The 12,031-nt window shown below is 36.6% G+C and overlaps 2 protein-coding genes across 2 annotated transcripts; both read right to left on the minus strand.

The window, feature by feature from the left end:
• Positions 1–1,477: 1,477 nt before the first annotated feature.
• Positions 1,478–2,425, minus strand: LOC112829718 (olfactory receptor 8H1-like). Its single transcript, XM_025879437.2, has one exon. It carries the CDS (start codon positions 2,423–2,425, stop codon positions 1,478–1,480), a length of 948 nt encoding a protein of 315 aa, XP_025735222.2.
• Positions 2,426–10,813: 8,388 nt separating this feature from the next.
• Positions 10,814–11,746, minus strand: LOC112829719 (olfactory receptor 8I2). The gene has a single exon (XM_025879438.2). It carries the CDS (start codon positions 11,744–11,746, stop codon positions 10,814–10,816), a length of 933 nt encoding a protein of 310 aa, XP_025735223.1.
• Between the last annotated feature and the right edge of the window lie 285 nt (positions 11,747–12,031).

The raw sequence follows: 12,031 nt of genomic DNA on the forward strand, positions 1-12,031 counted from the left end.
TTCCCTTCTCCTTTTCCATGGTTTCCATCGTTAACATGTTCTCCAATGCTAACAGACACCATTTTAAATTCATCATTGTGAAGTGTTGAGTTTTTCCTTAGTTGTTTGTCAATTAAATTAACCAAACTAATTTATAAAACACAAGTGAATATTCTCTTTTTTTAAGATGATTTAGTTATGTATTTTTTTTATTTATTTTAGAGAGAAAGGGAAAGAGCCGAGGGAAAGGGAGAGAGAGAATTTTAAGCAGACTCCCCACTGAGGGCAGAACCCAATGCAGGGCTCCATCCCACGACCCTGAGATCATGACCTGAGCTGAAATCAAAACTCTACACTTAACCAACTGAGCCACCCAGGTGCCCCACAAGTGAATATTCTTTAAGAAAAAGCCATTGTGCATTAAAAATATTACAGGAGGGCCAATGGGTGGTTCAGTCGGTTAAGCATCTGCCTTCAGCTCAGGGCATGATCCCAGGCTCCTGCACTGGGCTCTCTGCTCAGCGGGGAGTCTGCTTCTCCCTCTCCCTCTGCCATTACCCCTGCTTCTGTGCGCTCTCTCCTTCTCTGTCAAATAAATAAATAAATAAATAAATAAATAAATAAAATCCTCAAAAAATATTGCAGGAAATTAACCCTTCTAATGATATTGGTCAGCATTTATTAGAACTGCCTTGAATGCTTTACATCCTTTATCTGATTTAATCTTTACAATTAATTCTATGGCCCTGGAATTATTATCTATCTTGTGCAGTTGAGGAAACTGAGGCTAATCCATTAAGGGTTATACAGCTAAATGGTTAGCAGATTTAGAATTTAAATCCTGGAATGTTTGATTCCAAAGCACATTCTAGTAATTACTCTGCTGTATTTTTTCTTCATATAATAAACAAAATAACTTCTGAAACTGCTATCATTGTGCCCAAAATGGAGCTCTTTTCCATAATAAAATTTCCTGAAGTTGAACTATTCATGGGCATTTGTATGATATTATTTAAAAGAAGAGAACTATATTGTCTCATTTTGCCTATCAGTTACCCCTAAAATTATATTTATTTTTTAAAGATTTATTTATTTAATGAATTATTTTAGAGAGGGGGGGAAGAGCAGAGGGAGAGGGAGGAGAGAATTTCAAGCAGACTCCATGCTGAGCATGGAGCCTGACAAGGGGCGGGATCCCACGACCCTGATCTCATGACCTGAGCCAAAACCAAAAGTCTGAGGCTTAACCCACTGAGCTAGCCAGGTGCCCCCAAACGCATATATTTAGATCATAGATTTAAAGCACACTTCATGGCTTTCTATTATAACTTGAAATTTCTAAAGACATCTTCCTGGAAATATCTGAGATCATATTTGGTCAAGTAAAGAATGATTCGATGGAAATACAAACAAGTTAAAGGAGTCAACTGGTTTTGGAGACAAAGAAAAGACACCGTAGGGAAAACAAAAAGTGATGAGCCGAAAAATTTAGCATTGCTTATTTCAATTGCTCAGAGCACTGTCCCTTCTGCATGACTCTAATGAGAGCATTTTTGACTTCTTTGTTCCTAAGACTATAAATGAGTGGATTCAGCATGGGGATCACAATAGTATAAAAAACAGAAGCCACTTGATCCTTTCCCAAGGAGTAAGACCTGCTCGGCTTTAAATAAGTAAGAATCGTAGTGCCGTAAAAGATGGTGACTCCCAGGAGATGAGAGGCGCAAGTAGAGAAGGCTTTTCGCTTTCCTGAAGTGGAAGTAATTTTCAGGATAGTGGACAGAATGGACACATAGGACACAGATATTGTGATAAGAGACACCGTTAGGGTGGAACCAGCGACAACAAATATCATGATTTCGATGTCACGTGTGTCAAAGCAAGACAGGGCTAACACTGGGGGTGTGTCACAGAAAAAGTGATGGATTACATTAGAGTCCCAGAAATGCAGTCTGCGAATGCAAAGCACATTGACAAAGGAGTCTGCAAAGCCAATCAAATAGGACCCAAAGACGAGGGAACAGCAGAATCTTGTGGACATAACCACTGGGTAGTGCAGAGGATTGCAGATAGCAACGTAGCGATCATAGGCCATGGAGGAGGGAAGGAAACATTCAGCAGCCCCCAAGAAGACAAGAAAGTACATCTGGGCGAAGCAGCCCACATATGAAATATACTTGGTGGAAGACAGTAAGTTCTCTAAGGTTTTAGGTATGATGACAGTTGAGTAACTGAGGTCAAGAAATGACAGGTGACTGAGGAAAAAATACATGGGGGTATGCAGCAGGAGATCCAGGCGGACTATCAGTATCATCCCTGCATTGCCCAACACAGTAACCAGGTATATCTGGAGGAACAGCACGAAGAGGACCAGCTGGATTTCTTCAGAATCTGTCAATCCCAGAAGGATGAAGTCAGGCACCTGTGTGTTATTCTTTCTACCCATAGTGTCAACTGCTATGAACTGTGAAGAAACCAAATTTGATACTTAGCAGGAATGACTTTAAAAAGGTTTGTGTTTATATGAACCACATGGCATATTTATAACTGTGTTTCTAGCAATTGATGATGAGAGGTTTAAAGACCATGACTGAAAAAAAATCTTAATTTGATTGCCAAATATAAAAATAGGCATAAATTGACATTGGAATACAATATAATTAAAGCTAACATATTGAATAATTAAAATGAGACTGATCCAGTTCTAAATATTTCTCAGTGCATTTAGTCCTTGTGAGACTATTATACCACAGTGCCACTGTTAAGCCACATTTTTTAATACAAGATAGACTGACTCTAGAGAACATGCACATAATACTATAATCCTGTTTATAACAAATTTCAGCAAACCTGAAAAAAGTTAGATATATAACAAATGGTGATATAAAAACAGTTTTAATGCTGCATTATTCAGTGTCCTTTTCTCAATATTATTTAATACAAATGACAAACTTCAAATTTAGGGGATTTTGGAAGATATACTAACATTATAGACCACATATTAATTTTAGTTTCCAAACTATATGATGTTTTCCTAACCTGATCATTCAAAATTAAATTTCTAAAATATGTTCATTATCTATAGACCCTGATCCCATTAACTCTGTATTTCTGATTTCACAAATCCTGGCATTATTTGGGGTAAGGTCTAAATGACATGTATATGCATACTATTCTGATAATGTCCCCATTAAATTTGATCCTAACTAAAGGCCTCTAATTTTGAGAGAATAATACTTACTGTGAACCAAAGTTGGGGAAAAAAAAAACCTCCCAATATGATCTGCCTAGAAGTTTGTCAACCTCAAGTTTTGCTCACAAATCAAATTTGATAACCATTTGAGTCGAAAATTTCTGTGATACATTTGTTCTTTTTGAGATAAATTCTTTTTAAATTTTAGTGTATTCATTTTGTTTTATTCTGAGATAAAAATTAATCAACCTAGAAATTTTGTTCAGGTCCTGCTCAAATGGAAAATTTGCTAGGAAATTATTTCTAAAAAGAATACCAGGAAGCTATAGTGAACATAAGCAGAGCAGAGTATGTCTTGCCTGTTATCCTGATAATTCCAGGGCACCTTATATACTGGGGACCAAAGATAATGCGATGCATGGTCATCCCTGTGGACCAATTTCCAAGGAAGATTGCTTGACATGTTTCCAACGGCAAAAGTTCAAGGACTAAATGCAGCTATGTTAGGTTTGAGAAAATGGTTGCCTTTTCCCTTAGAAGCCACACAATGAAGAGCCTGATGGTTAGATTTTCCTTTGTGATGCTCTAAATTTTTGGCTGGGATAGTGAAGAAGCTATTTCTATTTTTGTTGCTTTCAAATTCATCAATTGTTATCTAAGTTTTATCATTTTATTTCCTCTATTAGGTTTGTGGGGAAGGAAAAATAATATTTCCTCTACTTTTCTAGATGCTTGGTTGAGAGACCCCCCTCCTCCCATAATAAAAGACATATTAACAAAAGAAAAACAAAAGTTTAATAACCTGTATACTTCTTGTACACATGGGAGATTGTAAGCAGAAAGAGTTAGGGGTCCCCAGAAAAAGAGACAAGACAAGGCTTTCTTGACACAAGAAAAATCATTTTAGGCCCCGGCCATCTTATGATCTATGCCTGACCTGCACTTCTTAACCAAAGCATATTCTTGAGTTATTTTTTTGCAGACTTTAAACCTCTTTGAGCACTCAAATACTGGACCAATTGGAGCCAGAGAATTGATGATACTAACCCTTGCCTGCCCTCCCTGGACTTTGATCAACCAGGATCTGGACTCTATCTCTTTAAGATAACTTCTTCCCCAATTCTATGCTGAATTTCCATTGTGTAAGCCCCTTCCTTGAACATGCATGCACCCTTAGCTTAAAATGTCCCTGGTCTTGTTGTTTGAGGAAGGATTGTTTTGAGAACTATTAGCAGTGTTCTCCTTTACTTGTTGCAAATAAAATCCTTCCTTCTTATTCTTTGGCTTGGTTGTGTCTTTTGGCTCCACACCCACCAAGAAGCGAACCCAGTTTCGGGTATCAAGATGACCAGGAAAATTAACACCTCAAGTGGCCCAAGTCACCACCTTGAATACCATCTCCTGCTAAAGACAAAAGATGTTGGGGGGTGGAGGCCAGTTATAGGAGGTTACTTATGTAGGAAGGGTTTGAAGCCGATGGGCAAGAAATAATTCTTGAGACATCTTTGGTGCAAAAAGGTGGTTTTATTAAAGCACAGGGATAGGACCTGTGGGCAGAAGGAGCTGCACTAGGGTCCTGAGGAGTGGCCCATTATATGCTTTTGAGTTGGGAAGGGGTTAGGGATAGCTTAAGCCTCTAAGAAATTTTGGAAGCAAGGTTTTCAGGACCTTGAGGGGGCTAGCAATTATTGGGAAAAAGTCATTTATTACTGTCTAATAAAACTTTAGTCATGAGACCCTTCAGATGTATATCAGTGGGCCATATGCTCAGAGGATGTTTGCCAGCATGTATCTTAGAGGGTAGAGATAAAGGAAGTTTCCAAAGGAATTTTTATATGTTAAAGTATACTTAGTAGGGATTAAGATTGCCTTTTGCCCTTAGCAAAAGTGTCAACATCTCGGCAGCTGAGTTCCTAGAGGAATGTTACTTTGCCTGTTTAAAGGACTTGTCAGTGGGCTGTAGGTAGTAAGGAAATTTAATAAATTTTTTTCTGCCTTTTTTCCCCACATCAGTTACCAGGAAAATCACAGTAAATAACGGTTTGGTTGTTATGCAGATTTAAGTCTATGCCCTCTCCATTCATAAAAGTTTCTAGAGGGACACCTGGGTGGCTAAGTTGTTAAGCGTCCTCCTTCCGCTCAGGTCATCATCCCAGGGTCCTGGGATGATCAAGCCCCGCATCGGGCTCCCTGCTCGGCGGGAAGCCAGCTTCTCCCTCTCCCACTCCCCCTGCTTGTGTTCCCTCTCTCGCTGTGTCTCTCTCTGTCAAATAAATAAGTAAAATCTTTAAAAACAAAAGTTTCTAGAGATTTAGTTACCCTCTAGTTCCTGGAACAAAGAGGGAGTCATTTATACAAGTAGGGATTTCCCTTATAAATGTAAATATCTCTTTCAAAAGGGTAAGTTCTATTCGGTTTTCAGAGCTTCTCCTGTGTCTACTGTTTCAGTTCAAGATAATTCTTAGGCCAAAAGTGCATTTTTGGTGGTGGCAAATTCTATGCCCCTTCTAATTGAACTCATTGTTTTTGTTTCTGCACCTAGTAACAACTGCTTGTTTTATTTACTTTTTATCTGTTTAATAATACAGGAAAATAATATTTGCATTATTAATCTGAGAGTTGCTTTACTTTTAAATTATATGTAGTGATATTAATTATTCCTATTGTGGCCCATTATATAGGTAGTTCAAAGTTACATTTTTTTTATTTCTTATTTGACTAAGAATAATTTGACATTTTTAAAATTTCTGTGTTTTTAATTTTCAAGCTAAACATATATTTTTCTTTTTTAAACATTAATTTTAAATTGTACTGCATTACAGTCAGAAAATGTGACTCCTTTAAATTCAGTTTTGTAAATTTATTGAAATTATGGATTAATTGTAATCAACTAGTATAAACAGCTCTTAGATGCTAGGAAAGAAAGATTCAAATATTGTTAAGGAAGTCTGGCCTTACCAGTATTTATAGAGTCTCAGCAGGGGGAAACAAAAAAACCCCACAAAAATTAGTGATGCAACAAGTTAGGAGGGGAAAGTACTATAAAAAAAATAAAATGTGAAATAGCTTAGGGGATGGAGAGTCCTGGAGTAGGGGAATGAGGAAACAATCAGAAATAGTGTGGTCAAGGTAGGCTTCAATGAAAAATTGGTATTTGAGTCAAGATTTGAAGGAGGGAGGGGTTAGTCATATCAGTACATGGGAGAACAGTGTTTCAGACAAAGGGAACATCCGTACAAAGGGCCATGCAGTTCGAGGAAAAGCAAGGACTATGTGGTAAATAAAATTCACCTGGGGGCTGGGGTGACCAGAGAAATAACAATGAAGTATTTGTATGTCAATGGTGACAAGTGCTGTGGAGAAAAACCAGGTGAAGAGAGTGCTTGGAGACAGTTGGACTTTCTTAAAATAATCTTTATTTTTCAGAGAAGTCTTCAGTGATAGGGTCACACTGAAAGAGTGAAGTAGACACCCACAAAAATATTTGGAGAAAGTGAGCGTCAGGCAAATGGAATAGTAAAAATAATGTTCTGCAAAATTGGTTCCTTCTTCCCGAAGTCGGGGTCCATCTTGTCGGTTCAGAAGGAAGAATGAACACTAGAAGTTATATGAACCCCAGGCATGGGACCATTCAAGGAACATGTAGGCCTAAGCCCAAAGGATAAGGATGCTTCTCATTCAAAGGAACCTGTAGGACAAGTAGTTAACCAGCATTACCCTAGGGATAGAATCATCAGATGTACCTAATGAACTCTCTAACATAAAGAATAAAGATATATTTTCAGATTCCAAGTCTTGAAATGGAAGAGACCTCTGGAGGACCAGATGAATAGGCACCAGAACGGATGCCAGGATGACGTCATGGGTCAAAGTATTCACCTAGTCAGGAGACCACTGCCACAAATTTTGCCCTGAAAGATCCTCACTTGCAAGGCATCAGGGTGTTTGGGACTTTAGAGGATTAGCTCCCCATTCTCCTGGGTGGTGCCACTCCAATAAATAGCTTATCTTTCTCCACTGCAAAGGCTCAGTGTCTGTTTTTATTGGTTTGTTGTGCATTGGTTGGACAAGTTCTCCCTTGGTTTGGCTATATTCCTCATGTTTTGTGTCACTTTATTTTGATGAAAATTGTGTAAAAAATATACTGGAGTTTGTATTTTTTTTCCCAAATTTTTATTTAAATTCCAGTTAGTTAACACACAATGTTATATTGGTTTCTGGTGTAGAATTTAGTTATTCACCACTTACATACAACACCCAGTGCTCATCACAAGTGCCCTCCTTAATCCCCATTACCTATTTAGCCCATCCCCCACCCACCTCCCCTCCAGTCACCCTCACTTTGTTCTCTAGAGTTAAGAGTCTGTTTCTTGGTTTGACTCTCTCTCTCTCTTTTACCCCTTTGTTCATTTGTTTTGTTTCTTAAATTCCACATATGAGTGAAAGCACATGGCATTTGTCTCTCTGACTTATTTTGCCTAGTGTAATATTCTCTAGTTCCACCCAAGTCATTGGAAATAGTACGATTTAATTCTTTCTTATGGCTGAGTAATATTCCATTGTAAATATATACCATATCTTTATCCATTCATTAGTAGATGGACATTTGGGCTCTTTCCATAATTTGGCTATTATTGATAATGCTGCTATAAACATCGGGGAGTTTGCACTTTGACTCACTCTGATAGTCTTTGTCCTTTTAGAATATATTACACTTAATAAATATAAAATCAGTTATATTTTCTCTAATATTTTTATATTTCATAATACCACTATTTTTAATTTTTTCCCTGAAATGCATTTTCTTTTATTTGTTGTCTTTTAGTCATTTTTAGACAGCTTATCTACCCATTTTGAAAGAGAAATATCCAGTGCAAAATCCTGATTTATTCTACACTACTTTATCCAATTATCAGACAATATTCTGATATTTCTTTCTGAATAAGCCTCTAATCTTTGTGTATGAGCACAAGTGTGAGTCTAACTTTACCTGATATCAAGAAGTCAATTTTATTCAATATGTTTTGTTTTCATTGAGTAATTTGTTGTTTCTTCAGGAATTTCTACAAGATTTCTTAAAACAAGAAGAATAATCTCATCATTTTTTGTTTTGATATAAAAGGTATGTTAAAGGTGGTGAAATAGAATGCATGGTCAAGAAATACACATAGATAACAGGAATATTACAAAGGCACCACAGGTTTAATAGACTGAAAAAAAAGAACACTCAGTATCTTTGTATTGAAACCTGGTGCATCAAACGTATTTTAAATTGAATAATTTTTTTACAGCATATTTTTTTAAAAGAAGAAGATAACTGGCAAATTAAACATTCCATGATCATTTCTGGGACATGGTCCCAGAGACTATGGAGTTGGTTTTCTGGATTGGTCAATGGCAAAAGTTCTGGGATAGTCTGGCAGAAGAAGGACTGAAGAAAAGATAAAGATATGCCTGACCAATTGTGAAAAGATGTGTATTACAGGGTCCAGAGGGAAGGTACAAAAAGCAGCTGAAGGAAAGAATGATAGGAAGTATATCAGCAACAAATATGAAGAACATATTGAAAAACATAGATGGGCATTTAATCATAATTTTGGACAAATAAACTATATTTCTACTTCTTATGATGAGCAAGAAAAGTGTTTCATCTTTTTCCTCCTAGACAACAATCAGCAAGGAAACATTAATAATAAGAGAAAGCAATTAGGTACATAGTTTTATTAATGCTAAGTAAATATTAAGTCTTGAAATTATTTAGAGCAGAATACACATGCAATGCAAGTAAAGATAAAAATAGCATACAATTAAAACCAGGGTAAATATAAGTCATGTGCAAAAGCCACACAATTATAGAAAATTGAGCATTGGATTTAGAATGCATGAATGAAAATCCTTGGTGGAAAGAGGGAAAAAAAGGGAAATATAATCAGTTTAATAGTTCTCAATGATGATGATGAGAAATCTTCAGAACAACCAATCTGAATCAGACACCATGTTTGGAAGGAAAAAAAAATCTCACAAAGTCTTAATAAAAAGGAATGAGTAATGAGATAGGTAGACAGTAGCCTCAGTAGGTCCATAAATTAAAACATAGTATGTTTCATAAGTTGTCACTTATAATAGTTTGCAGAATAAAATGTTGCATTGTAAAATGAAGTTTGCAGGAGTCAGACCCCAGTTATATAGATCAGAGAAGAAAATTAAAAATTCCAAAGCAAATGTATATATATGCACATACAGATCTTTTCACATACATTACCATCAGCCACTCCCAAGACTGAAAACTGATTTTCTTAATAGGAGGTTTGTTTGTGATACCTGATATATGAATTTACTCCAGTTATTTAAAATCATATATACCAAGTATAATTCTATGTATACTTATTTCCATATCCTAACCATTGAGGGAAAAAGTCCTTTGAAAAGAAGTATATCTGTTAATTACTATGCTGATTTTAACATATAAATAATAAATGTTTTTGAAAGAATTCTATAAATAGAATTTTCATAAAGCTAATTTTTTTTTGAATGCCAATATGCACATGACTATCCAGATTCTACCCAAGAAAGATACAAATAAGAGAAAGGCAGAATGTTTCACCTTTATGGATTGATCACTCTACTTCCACCAGCAAACAGACTGCAAAGAAAGTATTTACTTCCATATTTTGTACATGATACATTTCCTAAATGTGGAGAGCACAATTATGAATAAGCAAACTCTTCTCTGAAAGAGATTACATTCTTGTTGGACAGAAAGAAATATAGATCACACACATTTTCTTGTATAAGTGTTCATCAAATTTATCTGCAGTTGCTTTCAACATACATTTTATTTTTATTTTTTTCAACATAAATTTTAAACGTGATTTACTGCTCAGTGCTTTATGCACAGTAAAGGCAGTACTAAAGGACACATCTTTTCCAGTGGTCATTTTGTAACAATGCCTGGAGGAGTCCATTAAACGGATCTCTTTTCAACGAAAAACAAAATAAAAACCCAGTTTCTCCTTTTAATACTATGGACTTGACCAAGCATTTCTGCCTGATTTGGAAAAGCAAGAATCTCTGTAATATACTCCCAAACGCCTCAGGAATTGTACCACAGCTAGTACGTTTTATTTATCTACACAGACACACAGACACACACAGACACACACACACACATACACACATACAGACACACACCACACATATATTGAAATGCTTACCAAATATTTGAACTTTGGGAAGCATGTTATGATTTTTTAGAAATTAGACTCTGCTGCATTTGATAGAGACCCTACTCCATAAACATCATTTTCTTTGTTACCAAAGCTCACGTTTTACAGATAAATGATCCAAATTTTAACTCTATGGCAAAACTAATCCACATGATCAAGAGATTTTCTATATCAACCAGTGTCTGTTGCCATGGTGTTTGGTATATGTAAGCTACATGCTGAAATGAACTCCTAATATGCTAGTTCAGTATTCAATACAAACAAAGTAATAATTGGCCACCAAAATTTCAAGTCTCTTAAGTTATCATTTCGTTTATGTTAAGCCTTTTGAGTTTACTCTATGATTTTCCTGATTGGAGCAATCGCATGCCTGGAGCCATCCAGGTGTGTTTTAATGGTAACGTGCACAGATTTGTCATGACAAAAGTTCTCTATGTATGACTCTCAGGAGAGCATTTTTCACATCTTTGTTCCTCAGACTATAGATCAGTGGATTCATCATTGGAATGACAATGGTATAGAAGACAGATGCCACCTGTGCCTGGGTCAGGGATGATGTGTTATCAGGCTGCAAATACGTGAAAATCAGGGACCCGTAGAAGATAGTTACACCCATGAGGTGGGATGCACAGGTGGAAAAAGCCTTCTGTCTGCCTGCTGCAGACTGGATTCTCAGGATGGCTGAGATGATGGCAATGTAGGTGACTGTGATGAGGAGCAGGGAACTGAGAAGTGTGGTTCCCGCTAAAATAAAGATCACCATTTCTGTCCTGAAGGCATCTGCACAGGACAGGGCCAAAAGAGCTGTGGTATCACAGAAGAAATGATTGATGCTGGAATCACAAAATGCCAAGCTGCTTATCACACAGACTGAGACCAGAGAATTCGTGAAGCCTATTGCATATGGCAGGACTCCCAGCCAGTTGCACACTTTCTGGGACATAATCACTGAATACAATAAGGGATTGCAGATTGCTACGTAGCGGTCATAGGCCATTGATCCTAGAAGAAAACACTCACTGCACACCAAACCCACAAAAAAGTACATTTGAACAAAGCAGGCAACAAAAGAGATGGTTTTCTGTTGGGATTGGAAATTTACCAGTGCTTTGGGTGTTACAGTGGAGGAATAAAATATGTCAATGAATGCTAAGTTGCTAAGAAAAAAATACATTGGTGTGTGAAGCTGAGAGTCGATTCTGATTAACATGATGAGCCCAAGATTTCCCAAAACAGTGAACAAATAAATAAAGAGAAACATTAAGAAAAGACTGACTTGTAGTTCAGGGTGATTCGCAAATCCAGAGAGGATGAAGAGGGTCACCTCAGTGAAATTGTTCCCAGTCATTTATATCAAATCAGGCCTTTGACTTACCTGTTGAATAACAGTAACAAAAATTAGAGAATGATTCAAACTTAAAGACTTAATAATCAGAGTTGACTTAGACTCCAATAATGAGAGAGTAAAATATGGCAAGCATATATTTAGTGACTTCAATTTGATTGAGAATTTATATGTGATTTTCCATTTTTTTAATAGAACTGACAGACGCTAACAGAAACTTCCAAGTTGACAATTGTATGGAACTGGTAGCCCTCTAAGAGATAGCTATCTGGAAGGATTTTGGAAGAG

Source organism: Callorhinus ursinus, unplaced genomic scaffold (genome assembly GCF_003265705.2).
Source record: "Callorhinus ursinus isolate GAN/ISIS: 27379988/994484 unplaced genomic scaffold, GSC_fseal_2.0 scaffold21, whole genome shotgun sequence".
Lineage (NCBI taxonomy): Eukaryota > Metazoa > Chordata > Mammalia > Carnivora > Otariidae > Callorhinus > Callorhinus ursinus.